Source organism: Pleuronectes platessa, chromosome 19 (genome assembly GCF_947347685.1).
Source record: "Pleuronectes platessa chromosome 19, fPlePla1.1, whole genome shotgun sequence".
NCBI classification, from domain to species: domain Eukaryota; kingdom Metazoa; phylum Chordata; class Actinopteri; order Pleuronectiformes; family Pleuronectidae; genus Pleuronectes; species Pleuronectes platessa.
In genome coordinates this window covers 13,794,444-13,816,535 of record NC_070644.1, presented here as the reverse complement: position 1 = coordinate 13,816,535, position 22,092 = coordinate 13,794,444, and the positions used below count along the sequence as shown (strand labels likewise).

Sequence of the window (22,092 nt, the reverse complement as noted above, 5' to 3'; positions counted from 1 at the left end):
ACAGGCGAAACACCTTTTCTATCATGCTAGGGTCAAAGTGAATATAGAAAAACACGTTTGTTCATCAAGTGTTCTTCAAACACATGTAATGGAACACAAGTGCTTTTTATAAAGGCTTTAACAAAGGGGAAACTTCAACTTGGACATGCAGCCTGCAGTGGGTGTAGACACAGGAATGTCCAGCAGATGGCGTGATTTTAGCCCAACGTGTGCCACAAGGCTGAATTGAAGCGCAACATGGTGAATAGAAGCCAAGGAAACAAACAGCAGATTGTAGATGTTTGCAGAAGATTAGTAAAATCTCCTCCTCCCCTTTTTTCTATTGAGTATAATGTAGTCGATGCCAAATGTTTGTGCTTGGGTCGTGTTTCTGTTACTGAAGTCCAGCTGGTGGCCAAAGTGTAGTTTACATTCCCTCTGCAAGTTGGATACTGAATGTCCTGTTAACCGGACCTGTCTGTTCTTCCAGTCTTGTTCGTTTCTATTGACATTGTTTGTGTTCCCCATGTTGCTCGTCAGTTAATTTCAACGTGCAGACTGGGCCAAAATTACGCCAGGGAGATGTTTTACGGATCCACCCCCTTTCAAGGCCACATATCCAAGCCTTATTGTAACATATGATGTTGAAGCAATATTTTCACATATTTCAACGTTATATAATACAAAACTCATTTACATTATGTCTATTATGTTCAATATGTTCTCTAATTAACTAGAATGACTTTCTGAATAAAGGATTCATGAATAAAGTCATGAATCATATGCATGTCTGAATTTCATTACCTTTAGAAAATACTTTTCATAAACATCTTGTCAATAGTATAGTCATTTACGGTTTTGCCTTTAATATCTAAAATATTTATAATTGGTAAAGACTAGCAAATGCTGCAGTATCATCATTATATTGCATGCTATTGTAATCTTTGTTACTTTAAGTGGCCTATCTTAGTCTCTTGGGCTGTTTTTAAGCAAAGACTTTGTTGCATCACTTTATTTCATTGACTTGATGTGGCTTTGTACTGAAACATGGTATTATGAAATCTTCGAGTCATTCAAAGGATCTTAAATTTGCTCTTCCATTATTCCCCCGCTGCTCTGTCACGTTTCATCCAGGGACTCATCCAGATGGAAACTGTTTGGGGAGAATTTAGGCCTCAGAGGGGGAGAAATAAATAAAATATGTTGGTCACTTGTCTTGGTGAATTTGAGTGAACAGGGACTGGCATGGTTGGGCGTTGGGGGGGGTGGTATATGACGCAGGGAGGCCACAATAATGATGATGCACTATTTATAGCAACACAGTGACTATATGGATGGTATGGTCGCAAAAATATCATTTCTGTCTGCTCTATAATATAATAAGAAACAAAAATGTCATCATTATCATTAGTTAGCATTTTATTGAGGCTCTTTGGGTTTGTTGTTGAAAATAAAATTACTCAACTTTTTGTGAATTCAGTTCTGCAGGAGTTTACGGCCTCTTATGATATGGTCTTGTTGCTATGAGGCCAAGCTCATGCAACATTAATTAACATTAACATGCACATGTGATTTAGTTTAAGGTCCAATTAGATACAAAGAAATGCACTGGTCCCATAAAAAGATATGGAAAATGTATTATTTATTATAAAGATTATGAAACTTAAAGTATCAATTGAATTGACTCACAATGTAAATGTGTGTGTAAGGTACTTATCTATTTTTTATGGGCAGTCAAAGTGCTCAACAGAACAGTCTCTCTTCTATGTGCAACGCTTTCTCTATCGTACATAACTCATACAGGAGCAGTCTGGGGTTCAGTGGCTTGCCCAAGGACACTTCGAAAATGAAGAATGGCCGAGAAAAGAAACGCTGCCCTTTTGATTCGTGGATGAGCCGCTCTACCTCCCGAGCCACAGTCTGCATGAGGTACAAATTATATCTGTCAAAAAATCCCACCAAATCTGTAAATAGATGATAATGTTTTATTGGTGATCAGAGGAGCCAAAAAGCTTTACAGCTGCAAATGTGAACACCATCTGGACCTTGTGTTGAAGCCCCCTGCCGGCCTCAGGCAGCGCTGGACAGAAAGCATGTAAATCACAGAAATGTTCTCTCCCTCGTGCGGGATTGAAATTGTTTCCCACGACATGTGTGCATCACTGACTTACAGTGTATTGCAAGCACGGCATGCTGTTTATGCTGTAGAGACTCTGTATGTGTGGCTGGTGGCCCAGTATCATACAGGTACTGTTCTGTAATCTGCACTGGTCTTTAGCGGGTCAGCACCTCGGACAGTTCCAAGGTAGATGGTCTGAGGTGTCGGCAGCAGCAGCCCCGTCCTCGTCTCAGCCACATTACGTCAGCTTGTTCCACTGTACACAGCTCAAGGGTCGTCTGGCCAGCAGGGGAATCTCAAGATTGGAGGTTGCAACATCGAGAAATAAACACAGAGAAAACAAAGGAATCTCCATTAGTCGGGTCATTGGCCTCGTGTGAGAGAGGTCGCGACCCTCGTCCGTCACCAGCAATACGTTCCTCTTTTCATTTGTTGACTCGCCTGGGACCAAAATAAACACTTCTATTTTCTTAGTGCTTCTGGAAATAGAATTACGAGTTGAACATGGCTCAACTAGAGTGACACAAACTGCAGACAAACACAAACTCTATAGGAAACTAAGAGATAGGAGAAAAAATTGCTGCTTCATTTATATAGTTTATATCAATGGAAAATGCTTTTCTTAGTAGTTTAGCTGTTTGTTAGTTTGAGTAACGGATTTCAAACTTCACCTTACTGCTTTTCTTTTTTTTGAAGTCGCATGTGGGTGCATTGGTGCAAATATAACAACCAGAAGCACTGAAGAGATGAGGACAAGGAGTGATACGTTAAAGACAAAGTTTGCTGCGTGTGGTCCATGTTTGGAGGATTTTTAGCATGTGTGAGGCGTCAGTTTGAAGCCCCCTGCCTCCAGTTCCTCAGTGACACTGCAGTTCATGTCAAACACATAATGGCACGGCAGGGTTCAGGCTTTTCTTTTCTGCAGGTCGGGAACTTTACTGAGAAATGTCGGGGCAGCAGGAAACGGACAATGTGGGGAAATGAGCTTCATCAGTGTTGCACATGCAGGAAAGATAAAGACAAACTGTGAAAAGCACTTCATCTTTGCAAAAAAACACTCTCCAGAATGTGTTTGGCAGAAATAATAACAACAGAATAGTCCAGTCCATGCTCATGTTTAACAGGGTAGACACTGTCATGTAACATACTTCTGTGCTGAGGAAGCTGTGATCCAGAAAGCATATGAATCGCAGTGAGATCGCTCTTGAGAACTTATTTCACTTCACTATTGGATGAAACCACAGACCTCCGAAACGAAAAGTCACTTGTGATCGACTGGTAGATCTGTTGCTAGAGTGTGAATATGGTGCTGGGTTTTTCCCAGTAGTTTGGGAGGACAAATGTTTGGGACTCCGCTGCTATGCTTTGTGTGATGCACAGTGTTTTAGTGTCAGCAGAAAGACTTCTCTTGGATGTATCATCAGATGTACTCTGAAAGTTGTATCACTGATGACACTCATTATGGCATACTTACTTATAGAAGGCAAGTCTATTCAAGCTACAATTCATGATTCTTTAATTATACTAAGCCTGATGTATTTATAGGGGAGATTTTCATAAAAGGAAGTTAGTGCCCTTTAAGAAAATGTGTAACCTCTGCACCACTGAGTGAAACTATCCTTATTTGCATTTGTAAAGATCACAGTTTTGCATGTACATGTGAAAGCCTCGGAGCAGGGGGGTCAGCTATCCCAAACTCAAACCCCACGTCAATTCACGGCACTTCCTGTCAGTTTTCGGGGCTGCCTGTAGATTCTTGGGAACAGTCGTTGACCCGAACATTGTAAGAAGTTTACAGGGGCACTAACTGACACGCATTATTCTTTTCATGCATTGTTAACCTTTAATTGGACTCCTAACTGCTCTAGTGCTTAGTGCCTGCTCCCTAGAGTCTAAAAATAGACAACAACAAATAATAATAACCACAATTTATCAACTAATGAAATAGCTCCTGCAGTTGATGTTGCAATGTTTAAATGACAGCAGCTGTTTGTACATATATGTTCCTTAAATATGATAAATATCTGTTTTGCCTACCTTTGCTGTTTTGCCTATCTTGGATGTTTTGCCTACTTAACTGTTTTGCCTAGCCTCGCTGTTTTGCCTGCATTACCTGTTTTGACATGTCCAATGTGTTTTATGTAACTGTCAAGGGCCTGGCCTATTGCCACAGCTGATTTACTTTAATTTTGATATTCTTTTCTGAGTAATTTGGGCCTTAGTTTAATTATTTTGTTACCTGGCGGCTGCCAGCCCCATAGGTTTTTGGGTATATTGTGTTTATTTGTACATAAACAGGTCCCCCTTCCCCCACGTCCCTGTTTGACTGGATTTGACTGCCTTATAAGACATGCAATTTTTATGATAAAAATTATTATATTTTGTCAAAAAGCACCACGTCTACTGCCTCAGTATAATGAATGTGAATGCTTAGGTACAGGTATTACTAAATCTGAACAATTCTCCAGGTGAAATTCCTGAGATGACGTGTCTGGCTGTATTGATGTATGCATTCATTCTAAACAACATTAAGCTTTGAAATGTACCTAATCCTGCTCTGATCGCCACACTTCCATCTATCTACAAACAGCTGTTGTCATTCACACAGTGAATACTTTCGGGGGAGTTTTACACACAGTACTGATTATGTTGTGGTTCTTATTTCCCGGTCTTTAGTTTTGGGGATGGGGGCAGATAGTGTCAGGGGTGTTACAGACATTTACAGTAAGTATTAAGTCATTCAGTCTCCTTCCTTTTCAGTTTCACTTCAGGGTGGATGATGGCCAGTTGATGGGGTGAGGAGGAGGAGGATGAGGATGAGGAGGAGGAGGAGTGAACCCAGAAGATTTGGCAGCCCAGATTATCATTAAACGCGTGGGCACTTACAGGAAAGCAGCCACACTTTCTCCCGCAGTCTCAGCAGAGGGTTAAATGGCTAACTTAAGGCCCTGTCTGTTCAGATGCTGTGTGCTGGTGTGCGTGGTTTGCACCGTGGCTGTGCTCTGCGTGTGGATCGCGTCACTGTCGGGGACCACATGTCCCGGAGGCAGCTTCAGGCGCGCGGCCGTGTCCGCCGACTCGCAGCGCTGCTCTGACATCGGCAGGTAAGTGTCTCCCTGGAACCGGAAAGTTTGGTTTGGTCTATCCTGATTTACCGTTTGATCAGTGAGTGTTGGTGTAATGCAAAAGTTTGTTTTTGTGCGTTAATAGACGGGTTTGTTGTTTTTGTTTTTGTTTACCACGCTTGGTTCTTTAGTCACTGTGATAACTCCAGCCAATGAGAGTGTTACTGGCCATGTGTGTGGGATAAAGAGCTGATCTGAGTCATGACATAAGCATATTAAGAGATTTGATGTGCTCTGTATGAAGAATGAAGACAATGAGCTGCAGGACAGTGTGCAGACAAGCCATTGATTATCCATTCATGTGAGAGAATCATCACGTCATACCCCGGAAGTGAAAAAAAAGGCTTTGAAAGCTTGAAATCTAATATAGTGTAATGCATCACTAAAGTTAGTAGTCATGTATGGACCTGTGATGAACTGTACTTCAAGTGAGAAGAAACAGGCTACGAGCTGTGGCAGATCTAGGATTTTACTAAGTGAGGGACCATGAAGGGGCCACGACTCAAAGAGGGGCCAATCATATGTTTAACATCCGCACATTAAGTCATTCCTTGTTTGCTTTCAGCTCCAACACTTTATATTTAGCTAATTGTTCCTTTAACATCTTGTGTTCTTTAAACAAAGATTGACACAAAATTGTCACGTTCATTGTTAGAATTATTAGTGAGAGAAGATTATAAAAATAATTAAAAAAACGTCTTAAATAACAGTGGCCATTAAAGGATCAGTGTGTAGAGGTTAGTGATATCTGGTGGTGATGTTGCATGTTGCAGCTGAATACCCCTTACCTCACTCTCCCCTTCCAAACATGACAGAACAAGACTTCAAAACTAATCATGCTTAAAAGCTGTTTTAATATCAGCTTTCGAGCTTTCAAAACATCATGTATCAACCTTTTAAAGCCTTTTTTTTTCAGTTGGGGAACATGCCATGATTTTACTCTCATAATACTCACCGCAGGCTTTAAACACTCCCCGGGGTGTCAGTCAATGGTTGAGTCCTACATTAGATTAAGAGGGGGATAAAGAGTTTTTTCCTGGAATGTGCATGAACCACTTCCGGCTTTTGTTTTCACTTACTGGAAGTTATTATGATTTTTTCATTGCCATGAATTGTCAGGAGGTTGTTTCCAAGTTCAAAGCAAAGACAATGTATGAGATCCCTCAGGTTCCACAGGAACAGAGGCGCACTGAGGCAACAGGCAACAAGTCCACGTGATGGGAAGCCCTACCTATGTATTTATATATAGAAATCAAGAAGGTCTGAGACTGCACCGTTGAACCTCAAAAAAACAGAGCAAATTATTCAATTACACTTAGATAGATAAGTTAAAACGAACACAAAAGTCTTGAAACTTTTTATACGGATAGAAAATAGACCCCACCTGAATTGAGCCGAGCTGCAGCATCTGCACGCAAATTGTATCAGTTCAGTGTTTCCTGTGCAAACTATGCAAACTCAATTTCATCTGGCACCTGCTCAAAACTTAATGAACTTATTGCATCTCCGGTATAAAGGCACAAACACAGCCTTTGAGACAACTTTAATTTGATTACCCGAATAATTCGTAATCTGTTGCTCCGCCTCCTGTTTCCTCTCTGGGTCTGCCTGACCTACTGAACCAGAACACTCCCAGCGATGCCTTCTCGTGGCGCTCAGTCAACACTTCCAACCCCCATGCCTGATTTGAGGCTACTTGCTCTATGAGGCCTCAAGCACCAGGACATGGTTAAACTTGCCTCTTGGAAGCACATACATATTTCACCTTGTAACCCTGAGCTCAGCACTGATATTCATTCAGCCATTAATAGGCTCTCTAGGCACGTGCCGAGCATGTTCCCATAAATCCTGTGTAAACTGGCTGTTTTTTCCAGGCGCATGCTGCAGCAGGGCGGCTCGGCAGTAGATGGCACCATTGCAGCTCTTCTGTGCACGTCCCTGGTCAATCCTCAGAGCATGGGGATCGGAGGAGGGTCTATCGTCACTATAAGAGATACAACAGGTGGGGGTCCTCTCATTCATTTACTGACACCTGGGATTGGACTCTTCCAAAAGCGTTATGCATTGATTCTTCTAATCTCTGATCTCTTCTCAGGCCGCGTCAAGGTCTACAACTTCAGAGAGACGGTCCCGCAGTCGTTCAAGCCAAACCTGTTGAACGACTGTCCCATTAAATTCTCACCTTCCTTAGGTGAGCTGAGTGGAGAATCAATTTCAAATCATCTCCTTCTGCGGTTGTTCCTCATAAATCAACGGAGAGAAATGTTTGACTAATCCACTATCTTGCAACTTTAACATGGTGTTTCAGACGTCCTCTTATAAGCCTGTTAGAAATCAGAGGTAACACTTTATTACCTGCACCAAAGAGGTTACTATGCTACTATGATACTTTGTGGAAGCATGTGTCAGGGAAGAACCTAAACAGTCGTGGTGGGGATCCAGATCATAGGTTGGATTCAGGACCTTTTTAAAAAGGCTTGAAAGAGGTCAAAAAGAAAAACAAATTAAAGATAAAAACAAAACGTTGTCACACATTGAAAGCAGTTCTAAAGAGGTGGGGTTTTGAGTGGATGTCTGTGAGGCAGGACGGAGCCTGGTCAGAGGGCTCTCCTGGTGAGGAAGAGGAGGAGGTTCTGGACGAGAGGGGTGATGTAGTCCCGCGAGCAGGTGATGGCAATAGATCTGACTTCTTTTATCCCATTTGCACTGATTCCCGAGGGGAATAATTCATGGGTCTTAATTAAAAAAGATCAGGCACATTAGCTGTTATGGATATAGATATTTATGAGTGTTTGCAATTCAGCTTGATAGGAATCAGAGGGACTGTTTGGCTTGGTGGAGGAATGTGCTTCTAGTTTTCACTGCATTGCTCCTCCTCTTATTTTACGTTCATCAGTCCATCTGAAGCTTTTATCACTCATGTTTCCATTATGTGTTGAATGCAGCGGCACTGTTTAACCCTTTCGACTCTGCAGGCAGCCAGTGGATCGGCGTGCCCGGAGAGCTGCGGGGCTACCAGGCCCTTCACAAGCAGTACGGGAAGCTGCCCTGGGCCGAGCTGTTCGAGCCCACAATCAAACTGGCCAGAGAGGGATTCCCTTTGCCGCAGTATCTGGGAAACCTCCTGAATGTCCCTCTGGTGAAAGGCATCGTGGAACCCTCATCTCTCTGGTACAGTGACTTTAGGGCTGGAAATGTGATCATTGTCAGCAAAGCTAAAAGAATATCTGCAGTGACGGAACGCTGATAAGAAATGTTTGAGCACACTGATAAACACAAAGGGTCTAAATTCTCAGTTTAACTAATTTCACCTTTCTTTTATGTAACCTACCCGATTAGCAATTGATCCTGAACATTTAACCATCAGGATTTCACGTTGTGTAATAGTTCAGCCTGGTCGACTCGTTAACTCCAACACTTTCTGGTTTAGTGGAAGTGACTTATTTGCAAACAGTAAAAAAAAAAAAGGTTACCGCAGCAATTTTGGAGCGGTTACATGACCCAGAAATAAAAGCCACACTCGCCTTCTTTCAGAAATATTTGTGAAATGTTGCTTTTCCCAAATGCCAGGTTTAGAAAGGGGTCGTCTGGGGGTTAGTTTTGGTGTGAAAAACTCCGTGTGAGCGATTCAAAGTGGGCGCTCGGATGCAGGAACCGAATATCTGAGAGAATTCAGCCAACTGTGTAATTCAGTAGATGATCTGACTGAGGTGAATTGCATGAAACAAACAGAGGTCACAGAGGTCACCCAAATGAGGCTGTATTGTACAAGTATGAACATTTTGTTTTGTTGTGTTTATGACATTTTCTAATACATAGATTTTCTTCTTCACATTGACTTTTTTTTTCCAGTTCTCTGCAAGTTCTGTGCAACAAGAACCAAACTGTTCTGAGCCAAGGAGACACCCTGAAGTTTTCTAAACTAGCTGAAACCCTGCAAACCGTAGCGCAGCTGGGGGCAGATGCCTTCTACACTGGCAAGATAGGACAGGACTTAATCCAAGACATACAAGAACAAGGTGAGGCGAAGATGGAATACTGTTGGTTGGGGTTGCAAGGGGGAATGGACAGAAAAAGCTAATGGGCTAAAAATGACACACTAAAAGATAAAAACGAGCTGTCTTTATGTTCTGCATGGTTCTTTTAGGTGGGACGTTAACAATGGAGGATCTAAACTCGTTCAAGGTGCGGGTGGAGGATGCATGGACGGTACCTTTAGGAAATACTAAAATGCACATCCCGCCACCGCCTGCTGGGGGCGCCATGCTTGGCTTCGTTCTCAGACTCATGAAAGGTTTCAAGCGTTGTTTTTTCATTTTCTTTAGAATAACCTGAACTGAACTGAATCATCTTATCGTTTACTGTGAATGATAAAGAATAGGAAAACTCAAAGACAATAAAACAAAATTTTCTCTTAACAAACATTGTTGTTCTCTTGCTCCGCAGAGTTCTCGTTGGCTCCAAACTACTTGAAAGGTGAACACAAGATTCAGATGTACCATCTTTACATAGAGGCACTTAAATTCGCTAACGGAGAAAAGACGAACATCAGAGATCCGGTCTTTAATAACAATAAGGTTGGGATCTTATTTTACTCACTTTCATCTTGTGGGGACCTAAATCTGTGGGGAGTAAATCAATTCACGATCGTCCGAGTGCACGTTTCGCCGGAGGGCCTCAAATATCATCACGAGGTCAGGCAGAAAAGAGGAAGCAGTGGTTTGACATTCAGTGTGGACATGATTTCATCTCAGCCCAGCAGAGGATGTTTCGGCAGCGTCTCATTGTGATGTTCTTTTTCCAGAGTGCAGAACACCTGATCGATCCCTCCTTCATTAAACGCATCAGAGAGATGATCTCAAAACAAGCCCATGAGAAATCCTACTACTACAACGTCCAGCCGCCTCCCGATCAAGTCGGGACAACGCACGTGTCCGTCATGGATGAAGACGGACTGGTCGTCTCGGCCACCAGCACCATAAACCAATTGTGAGCAGGAAGAGGCCACTGTCTGATTCTGAGAAATGACGCTGGGGTGCAGAGTTCATCCCCTCGGCTTACTGTGTGTTTGGTCGTGTAGATTCGGAGGAGCCATTTACTCCCCACGAACGGGCGTCATCCTCAACAATGAGCTGGCCGACTTCTGTGGGCGAGCGGACTCAGTGAGGGCAGGTAGAGTCACAGACAGGGACCGGAGCCACTTGAATCTTAGACCTTTACTCCTCACGTAGACATTACGTCTCTTTTCAATCTGATGTGGAGTCCAACTGTTTCCACAGGTGAGCAGCCTCCCTCCTCCATGACTCCAGCGATACTGGAGCTGGAGTCTGGAGGACTCCTCGTGATTGGTGGATCAGGAGGAAGCTTGATCCTCTCAGCGGTGGCCTCGGTAACTCAGTTGAACTTTGCCTACTTGCTTGTCCTGTTGACTTATTTGTTTGCTGACGTGACGCTCCACTGTTGTCGCAGTCTTTAATAAATCACCTGTGGCTGGGGATGAGTCTGAGAGACGCCATCGCTGCTCCCATCGTGTATGTCGACACCAATAATGACGCGAACTTTGAGCCTGGTTTTGACAAGGTGAAGTATTACATGTCTTCATCCTCACTTTCCATTAACAGCATTCAAATTCACCAGCCTGTGAAATGAATAACATTTCTATTAAATCCATGGATTCTGATGGAGATTATTGGGGCGTAATCCCTCCAAAGACACATTTAATTGAGCCGCAATCAGTATTAAACTCTGAAGTGGGAAGGACATGTGGTGTTAATATGTGTTTGTGTGTGTCTGTGTGTGTTTGTGTGTGTGTGTCCTCAGACTGTGAGCGATGGCCTCATGGGTCTTGGACACAAAGTTGGAACCTGGAAATACTTCCTCAATGTGGTCAATGGTTTGGAGAAAGACAAAGGCTGCATCGTAGCTGTATCAGACAAAAGGAAGTTTGGAGTGTCGTCTGGATACTGACCGGGGAGGACACAACGCCATCCCACTGACATCCGCCCTGAAGACCGACCGAAGCTTATGCCTCAAGAACAATGAATGTGCCGCATCCCTGATGACAGAATGTGAAAAACAGGACGCATGTAATCTCAAAGGATATTTGCTGCTCATCATAAATCCATCTTTCCTATCAAACTAGTCAGCGTTGTAGCCTCCACAGTGATCACAGAGATCCTGGGAATCAGCAACACGCCTTAAGAAAAAGTTAGAGAAGGAAAAAATTATAATTTTATCTGAGCCAGATTATTGAAATCACTTTCAGTTTTAATCCAACTTGACGACACGTGTCATTCCTCGTCAGATGTTCCCAGATCTCAGCAAAGGACTGAGTTTGAGTTGAAGAAATGATGCCGTAAGCAAAACTAGCCGAGACAAACTGTAGCTCTCCTTTGAGCTGATTGAACGCACATACACTGATGTCAGCATACCTCTAATATGACGCACATGAAACAGCTCCTGTTGAGATCTGCTTTTATAGAAGTGAAGGACTACGCCCTCCTGACTGCAGCGTGTGCACCACAGAGTCATAAAACCAGATCTACAGTACAGATCGACAAAAGGCCACCCCACGGCTGTGAAATACCAAGTCTGTAAACAACAGTGAAAATGAGATGATCCGTCTAAAAGAACTGTCGATGAGCCGTGCGTTCCTCCGCAGTGACACCCAGACGGACGTGTGAGTTCGATGCTGTCGAAGGACGTCAGCTCCAACTTTGACTGTGACCTTATCTATGAATGTGAAACAGCTTTATTTAGATCCTGCAGCACCTTCTGATCGTCCTTTGGGAGGAAACAATGCAGAATTTATTTTTTCGAAAAAACTGAGCAGATTCTTAAGGAGCAAAATCCTCATACTTATTTTCTTACAGTGCCTTCTATTTTTTTAACGTGTTTTGTAAAATTATTTCACATTTGTGCTAAAATTCTTTACCTTGAAATATGTTTTGTCACAATAAAAAAATCCCAAAACAGAACCTGTCGTTGACTCGCTCACACCTACAAGAAGCTTTTTTCCACCCTCTACATCTCTTTAAACATTTATCCATCGTTGTATGATCAGCAGTAATCACCTCCATGTTTCCCTCATTCCACAGCAGCACTGAAACAATAGAAGCACTAATGAGATGCATTTCAGAGGAGAGACTCATGAATTAATGATGATTTCTGAAGTGGATCCTGCTCCGTTTCCCTTGGAGCCAAGAGATGTGAATTCTGAGAACATGCAAATCTTTTGTCTGTCTGAAGCCGCGGCGTCTTTGTTGTGTGACAAACGAGTTAATGTGGATAAGCTGTGGCTGTGATAAGCCCTGGTGTGGTGAGATGCCCCTCTTTGTACAAACTGCCACTTAAAGTGAGCGAGTGTGTGGAGCAGAGGCCTCAGGGCCTATCGGAGAATTGTGTCTATTCGGTTCGACCTCGAGCGCCATTTTTTAGCCACAATGTCGCCTGATGAAGCAAAGTCAATCTGAAAACTATCGGGATGCACTCGAGGCAGATGGGGGTGAATTAAAACGATGAAGACTTTGATAGATACAGATCTAAGGTCATGTTTTGTGAGCAGTAGAGGTGAGGTCATCTTTAATTGGGCCTTAAAGTAAAACTCCAGCTGGACAACTCATTTTTACATTCACCATTACCTCTGCAGACTAAAGGGACCTAAGGCAAATATCTTTTAAATCGGTGTCCTCTCTTTCCAAATATTTATTTTTCTTTTTACCAATAAGACAAGCAAAACAAGCAGAGTAGAGCTTTGACCTCCACCAAAGATCCAGATTTGTTTTTGGATCTGCACCAAATTAAGTAATCGCTCCTACAAAAAATACAAACTGATAATTTATAGCCTCCTTGGTTACAGTAACAAATATCAAGTGAAAGGACCTTTGCCGAACATCTGTAACACATCAGGCAAACACAAAGCATCTGCAGCATCTATTGCACCGACTTGATGAAAGGACTAAACCATTTGGTGCAACACATTTTTCAGAAGGCTGCACTTGCAGGAGAGCTAATGGGCTCGATGCACAGGGAGGCTCGAGTCCTCTGGGTGGGTTTTCACTCCTTCTCTCCCCCCGTTTCATGCTTGAACTCTGTAAAATCGATACGGACGAAAATAAGTAATTTCCACTAACGCTGAAAATGACAAAATAAATAATTCACACTGGGAAAAGCCTTCATTTAATCTCGTGTGTGTGTGCTGTGAGTAAAACATTGTTTTAATCATATATGTGTATCACAGTCCATTGTAGCTAGAAGCTAATAAAGCCTTTTTTAAATTTATACTTTTCAGTGAGTGTAGTTGTGTAACACGATTTACATCCCGGCTGAGAGAGGAGGCGGCCAGAGTCCCAGTAGGGACAGTGAGCAGCAACAGCTGTAATGTTGTTATGGGATCATTACAGGCCATTGCACTCTGGGTTGTGGGGAATTACTGTAAGTCATTAAATACGTGCTGCAGGACTGTTTGTCCCCGAGGTGTTTTGCAGCAGCTCCCGCCTGCTCTCTCTCTCTCTCTGTGTTTGCTGTTATCTCACATGAACGAGCCAAGGGAAACATGTTAGTCTTTAATGACAGAGTTCAAAGTTGAGTTCGCTGTTGGACTTTTGATTTATTTGTTAAATATTGCGTTTAGTTGTTAGTTATTACTGTCGGTGTCACGTACATTTCAAACGTAGATCATTACAACAAAGCAGCTCCACACAGCTGATGACGTGTGCTTCATAAATAAGAAGGAATCAAACACATTTCTGACTGGGACACGTGCAAAATTGATTTCAGTAAAACTATATTAAATAATATTCCACGTCCTCCTCAAAGTTCATTTTCTTATTTACACACAAAGAGGAGGTGACACACAAATAAAACTTAAGATTCAATATTCAGAATCAGTTGTGAGGCACTTTGTTGTCAAAGGTCATAACAAACAAGGGTTCTCCCGTTATCTGAGTCGCATGCTATGAAGTACATGAGCCTTATTTTAACGTGATGAGGGAACAATTGTTGTGAAAGACGGCTGAGGGTTTGCTCCTGCCCCTTTGAAACCAGTCTAATCTCCCAGTTTCCACCGGAGTCGAGATTCACACGGCTACAGCCTCCATGCACAGTCACAGGCGTGTGTGTACGACCTCAGTACCCCGCAGCGTAGGCCCACTTTCGAGGGTCCGACTGAGCGTGGAGTCCGTCCACCTGACGAACCACCGCCTGCACCACAGCTCCGGACGCTTTGAGGAACTCCGTCTCGTGGTGCTTTGCTGCCAAACCCTGCATGACGTCCTGTAAAATGACAAAATAGAAAATATAGGGTAAGAATGTGATGGCATAGATGGGCTAATAGATGAATAAGTGGATTTAGGCTGATGTTTATCTTCATTTGCATTGATTGAAGACCAGCTCTTATAAGAAAAAAAGGGGAAGTCAAAAGAGCAGCAAAGACTAATAAAGAATAAAAACACAAAATGTAAAAAAAGAAAATATCAGTCTGCCGACACCTGCTCTAAACATTTACACTGAGTCAAATCTGCTTGTAAAAACTCTTTAGTACGTCTGAAATCAAAGAAAACAATGAAGCTGTGATGTGTCTCACAATCAACGTGATGTTAATGTTGTATAAGAAGTTTATATTGTAGCATTGCTAACAGATAAGAACCTCATGGCCAGTTATGGCATTTATTATTATATGAGCCAGCTAATGATTTCTCATCAAAGTAATATTCAAGGTTGTGTTCTCTTCTTGGAAACTTTAAGGAAGTAACGCATGTTTAAATGTGTAGCGGGAAATATCCTGACGGAGAAGAAAGGATAATGACATTTTTAATGAAAGTTAAGTTTAAAATCAGGGCTTTCCTAAAGAGGCCGTATTTAATGATTCCAGAAATCTGTGAATGCAGATCACAGGAACCGTTGATCTGATCTAATTCACACTTGGGAAAGGTCTTTTTTTAGGGGTCCAAAGAAGTGTAGAATTGAATTTGGAGTGATTAAGACATTTGATTTGTTCAATATTTATAAAATTTGAATAAAAAGGCGACCAGCGGCGGCAGGGACTCTGCGTTCACAACAACAGTGACTTTACATAATCGATATGGGATTCTCCCGTTGGGGATCTGACTCTCATGGTTCACTGAACTTTGATCAAACAGGTGAACTGCTCTTTGTGCAGCTTCCGGGTTCTGCAGACCGAGCCCATGAGCTGGTTTTTATTTGCTGCGGCCAAATTCCTGCAGGTCACTTTAACAGCTGCAACCAGCAATAACCACAGGCCACACAAACGGCCCATTCAAAACAGGCCTGTTTACAACGTGCGCTGCATTTCTATGAATAATTGAACAACAACTGTTTGTGTTTACACCTGCTGGTTATAACCTGAGTCATGTTTACTGTGGGACGAGCAGCAGAGTCACAGTTTACAGGAAGTTTGTATCTTTACCTGAGCAGCAATGACAGCTTATCAGAAACTCTGGTACAATATGTGGAATAAAGTTTTAATCTTTACGAGCACTTCTAATGCATCACGAAATTAATCAGTCTTTATTTCTGTCCAGGCCTCAAATGACACCATTAGCCAAACCCGGCGCTGTGATGTTTTTTTCTCCTCGCTCCATTACAGATCCCTGGAGGTAAATATAATGAACAGTGTCCCCGCTGCCAGTGTTCGGCTGAAGGATCGTCCCCCACACCACACTGCCCCTGCTGTTCATCACACAGATCACAGCCGTTTGTCCGCGACACTCACTTTGTCAAAGTCGGGCTCGGCGACGGTGGCGTTGGGACTCAGCTGGTTGTGGAGCCGCGGCTTCGACACGGCCTTTTCCAGATCGAGGTCGAAGAACAGTGTGTTCAGAATCACCTGGAACCCAGAAAACACAGCAGCCACGGGGGGGGGGGGGGGGGGGGGGGGGGCTCCTTAACAACACCACCAGGACTGATGGATACAATGCTGAGTCAGCTTCTCACGGAGGTTCGGGTCTCTTACCTGAGCAATGGAAGTCGTGATTTTCGTTCCTCCCGAGCCTCCGACCACCATCTTCACCTTGTTGTTTTTATCAATGAGGATGGCTGGACACATGGACGACATCGGCCTTTTCCCTTTTGAATGGAATTGTAAGTCCAGTGTTATTTATGTTTAACTGTCTTACAATGTTTGGATTGTTTATTGGATTAATTGTTTTGATGGGCCTCATAGATGCATGTCCTCGGAAAATATTTGTTTCTCTTGTTCAATGTCAAAATATCCACACTTAATCATCTTGTTATAAACAATCATATTTTAAAACTTAGAAATGGCTCTAATACATTTGATTGACACAAAAACAGTTTCTTCCCCCTCGCCGTCTCACGTCCGAACAGCCAACCCACTGTGGCACTGTGCAATAACTCTGGATCCTTATAATAACCAACAGTTACTCCCGAAATTATATTATATTATATATAATATATATTATAATTATATTTAATTATGTTTACTTATTTCACCCTCACTGGATAATTGTAATATGCACACCCGCACTTCTTTTCATAGACCGTCGCACTGTTCGGACTGTTTGTATTGTTTTGTTTTGCTTTGTTTTGTTTTGTGATATTTGTTTTGTGATGTGTATTCTGTGTAAGCACCAAGTCAAATTCCCTGTTCGTGCAAACATACTTGGCCAATAAAGCTGATTCTGATTCAGTTCATGATTTTCTTTTACTTTCCAAACAAAACTGCCGACTGATATTACAGTTTTAATGTTTCCTGAGGATCGTGTATTTCAGTGTGTGTGTGTGTGTGTCTTTATCTAACCTGGCCTGATGAAGTTGTTGGGTGAAGGAGGCACACCAAAGCCGTTTGTGATGTACGGAGAGCTGAAGTCGTCCATCTCGTTGTTGAGAAGTATCCCCGTGGATCCTGACATGACTTTGGAACCCAAACTGCAAGGAAACCGAAAAACCATTAGGACATCAGGGGAGCTAGAGACACACAGTAAGTCATGGTGAAGAACAATATGTATCGAGTCCAGTGAGGACATCATACAAATGGTTGATGGTGCTGGTGGCCGCCACAGCGCTTCCATCTTCTGCCACCACGGACATGTGCGAGGTCCCCTGGTTGTCAGGCACGTAAAACTCGGGCTCATAGTAATTCATGGGATGTGTGGTGTCGTCTGTGATCCTCTCACGCAGCTCGTTGGCAAAGAAACTTGAAGTCATATTCTTGATGAGCTTTGGGGACGATAGCGGGACATTAAGAATGGATTCAAGTTTTACAATTGAATAAACAGCAAATGTGTTGGGTTAGTATTTCATATTTGTATTGCCATGTGAGTTTTTTTGTGGTTATATTAAGCCAATTACTCAATTAATCTTAAGACATTTGACCCTGTATCTAATCACTCTTCCATTCCCTTGAAGGAGTTGTAAGTCGTGTCCTTACATCGGTGAGGTTCAGAAACCTCCGATCTCCGAGCAACGTCCTCTTTGCATAAGCAAAGCGAAAGGCCTCCACGATGCGATGGTACGTGAGGATCTTATTCCCGGTGCTTCCCATACTGTCCGAGGTGAAGTTGTACCCTGTGGAAAACACGACTGTCATCAGTAACTCGATTTAAACCGCAGCCTCATTCATCTGTCTTCATTCCAATGGGGGCTCAGGTAGAAGGAGACGGGGCTAGAACAGTCTAGACCCAGAATGTCCCCGTGTTGTTTGTATTTAGTCCTAACGCTGCTGTGACGTGAGCATTAGCCTGAGCTGACAGGCACAGAGGAGGGAAGAGGAGGAAAGCCTCTGGGAACCAGCTGAGGTTTGGTTTGACGGGTCTCAGCTGTCGGACGGAGACGGGAGTCACGCTGAGCTGCATGAAAGTTCTGGGCGGTGTCTGAAAAGTGTCCGGGAAGCCTCCACCACTCAACTGTGTCCAATTAGAAGAAGAATGTTGAGATTGGTGTTGTATGAGGCGGGGGGGGGGGGGGGGGGGGTCAGTCAGAGGAGATCGAGGGAAGGTTCAGGGGGATTAAACTCTTCAAAAGGGAAGTTTCTCATTTAATCCCCAGAGGCAGACGGCGTCCTCGACACGGAGAGTTTTGGGTTTTCTGTTTCAAATTTAGAAGCAGCGGAAATAACACAGGATTACAGGATGATAGAAGGAAAGGTAGCAAGGTAGTAATGCTTCAGGTGGCACCATCTGTACCTGTAATATGTTCTCCCTATGTATATGTGATTTATGTATGTATGTCGGTGAGGTGTATAAGCTACTGGATGACCTAAATTTCCCACGGGATTAATAAAGTATCCATCTATCTATCTATCTGATTGTTTCAGGCAGCGTTACCAGATGGATGATTGTATTTGTATGATCATCTTGCCCTATGTACAATGTATGATAAAAAAATATATTACACTTGAAATAGTTTGCTTTACATAACAGAGCAACGTCAGGTGTTACTTGTATGAGGCAAGAATAAACTGGTTACACTTTCTCATTTGTTCTTCCACTTCCAGTTTGTTTGTGACACCAGTTAAGTTTTAGTATTTTAAACTTAAAACGGAAGTTGAGCGGAATATTGAAAAACAACAGTAGTCGGCAGTAAACATAACTTTTTGGGGGGGTAAAGTTTGTAGCCAACGATTTGAACATTGGCCTATGGGAAGAAAAAAACGACTCTTATTGTTTACAGCCTAAATTATATTGCTGCAGTCATGTGACACTATGGTTCAAGGTGCTCTTAGGTAACCTGAGGATCGACGGAGCTTTTTCATTTTAAGTGCAGCTCGGGCTGCTGCTCACAGAGGAGTCCTCTCTGCGACGGGGACGAGCGAAGTGAAGGCAGCTCCCGTTAGAGCTCGCTCTCTTCCCACTCGGGCTGTTTTTGGACAACACATCAAGGCTTACCATTCAGGATGTTTAATATCAGCGAGAGCACAGGGCCGCTCGCGGGGGCATTTGGAACAGCCATCTTGTACTCCCCCACATCCACACTTAACGGTTCCTCATCCAAGAGAGCCTTATAATCCCTCAGATCCTCCATTGTGATGATACCGCCTAAACACAGATCGACAAACACTTGGAATGCACACTTGGACAGAGCTGGAAACACAAATCCTCCCTATACCATGGAAATGAGAGGAGCATTTTAAATATGATATCACATATCCTGAGGTTTCAGCGTATGACATTTCGTGATAACGACAGCAGCAATAACGATGACAGCTATAATGTATTTTTGCTCCGTGGGTACAGACACAAGATCAAATCTGCACAAATTTAATAAAGATTATGAAGATGCAACTTCTTCACCATTAATCCCAAAGCTGGAAACTTGCCACAGCTGTTATTTGAAGTAGGCGGGTTCTTGTTTAGAGTCTGAAATTAATTCAGTTAATCATATACTGTATTACATAATGTGACCTGAAAAACAAAGAAGCAGCTTTTTCTATGAGTAATATGTGTTTAACTAATTCTCTAATTTGAATAAAAATAAATTTAGGATAAGATAAGATGAGGTCTGGCTATTTGAACAAAAGAGGTTTTCTGGAGACAATCAAAACATAAATTACCTTTGGCCTGAATATCGTTGACAAGGCTCTGAGCCAGTGTTCCCTCGTAGAAAGCATCAGGACCCTCCTCAGCTATCCTCTGATAGGTTTTTGCAAGCTGGGTAAATTTAATGGTTTCGTTTTCCTTCAGGACCTCACCCGCTTTCCCACAAAACACTTCACTGAAAAAGAGGAGAGGATAACTTAAAGATGGCGATGTGAATGAAGTGAATGATTTTTTATACTTTGACCTGACGTCTCTCACCACAGAGCCGGGTCATCGATGATTGTTTTCTGGTTTTTGGACAGAGCAGAGGCGAGCGCCCTGCCCAGAGGAAAACCGTCTTCTGCAAGACGAATGCTCGGCTGGAACAAGTCCTTCCACGGCAGTTTCCCATGTCGCCTGTGTGCCATCTCATAACCTCGAATCTCCCCTGGTACAGCGATAGACAACCCTCCTGCCAAACACGGGGAAAACAAGGGAACAGGTCCTTGTGTTATTGGCTCATAACTTATTCCAACATCAGTTTAGGGCACTTGTGCAAATCTTTTTTTAATCCCTACTTTCTCTGAGCTAGTTGTGTAGACTCAATTGACACTACACAAACAAACACTTATCCGTCATTTTCTCTGTCACTATCACAAGGCCATCTTATGTCACATTAGCTTTCCTTGGCTCATTTCCATGTCTGATAGCAAAGGTTAAACATTACCTCTCTGAGCTGAATCTGTGCTGTTCCCAAACATGTTCTCTGTTGCATTGCGAGGTGCCGTCTCCCTGGCGTCGATGGTTTCAACTTTACCTGTTCATAAGGGACAAGGGAGGAAAAGCCATGACAGGATCCAGGTTATAAGGGAGGTTTGTGGGTTTGTTGTGCGAGTGGGAAAGCAAACAACAGAAGATTTCATTGTGTACCAGTTGTTGCATTGTAGATTGTGAAGAAAAGTCCTCCTCCGATGCCCATACTGTGAGCGTTCATGAGTCCAACACAGAGTAAAGTAGCTATGGAGGCATCTACTGCAGATCCTCCTTTCTGCAGTATATCTCTATGGTAAAAAAAAAAATATTTAAACACACAGGAGAGATAAGCTGGAGGATTGGAGTAAACATCTTATGATCCTGTGCAGGTGAAGCACATTAAAATAAAGCAGGTTCACTTGGATTACATGCATGAGTGTGTCTGTTTACGTTGTATGTCTGAATGCACAAACGAGTCTGTTTACAGTATCTCTCACCTGCCGACCTCTGAACACGGCCCAGCATCTGCTGCCACAGCTGCCTTCAGGTACACCTTCTGAACTGGGATCTTCTTCGTCCCCACGGTGAAGAAGACACCCACAAAGGTGGCAACGGCCGCCACCAGCAGTATCGCCAGGGCCACGAAGATTGTCTTCTTGACCATTTTAACAGCTAAGTAGGGAATACACAATTCATTGAATGTCTGTTAAGAGAAAAGCGTATAATTTGAATCTGAAATGAATTTGAAAATTCACCTGAAATAAAAATAAACTGCACTTTGGGAAATTAGTAACAAGTAAAACCCAGTGTTAACTCATTGGCAAGAGTTGCACATCGCATGTCATGTGACCAGAATGTCACTCGGTTGAGCGCACAGCTCCGCCGAGGCCCAACACTCACACATTCAATGATATCAGCTCCCTAAGTGAGCCACATTGTTTTGAATTCATAAATCCATGAATTATTACTGTTTAAAAGAAAGAAAAATATTCACAAAAATAAATTAAATGGTTCTTCCCTGATCCATACATAGGCCTAAATCCATATTTTGTGGTACTTTTGTGTATTGCTGCAAAATAACAGTCTAACAAATAAAAAAACATAATCTCCTGTGCAGATATTTAACTGGAACCATCCTTTGAACTGATTGCACCTCTCCATACAGTTGGCTACAAGTGAATTTTCTAAACAGCCAATTGCATTAAAGGATTATCAACTGACTCCCAAAAAATTCCATTCCATCTCCAAAAGAAAATTCAGATTCTTCATCTTAACGTACACATTGAAATACGTATGAAACAGTTCAACTTAATGAATTCAGCCTGTCAACAAACATATCATGCTACAGAAACCAAACATCCCGAAAGAATTAACATCGCAAACACATACGACTCGAGATTACCTCATGTCAGAGATTACATGGAGTTGAATTTCTAAATGTCCAAATCTATTTAAAAATCTGAAATATAAAAAAATATATATCATTCTTCCGTCTCAAACAGAAATTACCTGCTGTAAACAAAACTACTGCACTGTTTCGAAATGTACATTTAAAATAATAGAGCAAACACAAATAACATGAATCATGTATACCGAGCTCCCGGTGGCCAATAAGCCTCTA

The 22,092-nt window shown here is 42.6% G+C and overlaps 2 protein-coding genes across 2 annotated transcripts; one reads left to right on the top strand and one right to left on the bottom strand.

Annotated features, from left to right (window-relative positions):
• Positions 1-4,954: 4,954 nt before the first annotated feature.
• On the top strand, positions 4,955-12,154 carry ggt5b (gamma-glutamyltransferase 5b). The gene is made up of 12 exons (XM_053411839.1): positions 4,955-5,202; positions 7,098-7,225; positions 7,319-7,414; positions 8,199-8,394; positions 9,076-9,242; positions 9,371-9,517; positions 9,670-9,800; positions 10,028-10,212; positions 10,304-10,395; positions 10,503-10,612; positions 10,693-10,803; positions 11,044-12,154. The coding sequence occupies exons 1-12, from the start codon at positions 5,030-5,032 to the stop codon at positions 11,188-11,190; spliced, it is 1,683 nt and encodes a 560-aa protein (XP_053267814.1). The 5' UTR covers positions 4,955-5,029; the 3' UTR covers positions 11,191-12,154.
• A 2,195-nt stretch (positions 12,155-14,349) lies between these two features.
• Positions 14,350-21,135, bottom strand: ggt1b (gamma-glutamyltransferase 1b). Its single transcript, XM_053411392.1, has 12 exons — positions 20,969-21,135; positions 20,649-20,779; positions 20,446-20,535; positions 19,998-20,190; positions 19,754-19,914; positions 19,089-19,238; positions 17,633-17,769; positions 17,234-17,421; positions 17,003-17,130; positions 16,196-16,308; positions 15,956-16,069; positions 14,350-14,496 (listed from the first exon to the last, which is right to left on the bottom strand). Exons 1-12 carry the CDS (start codon positions 21,133-21,135, stop codon positions 14,350-14,352), a joined length of 1,719 nt encoding a protein of 572 aa, XP_053267367.1.
• Positions 21,136-22,092: the final 957 nt, after the last annotated feature.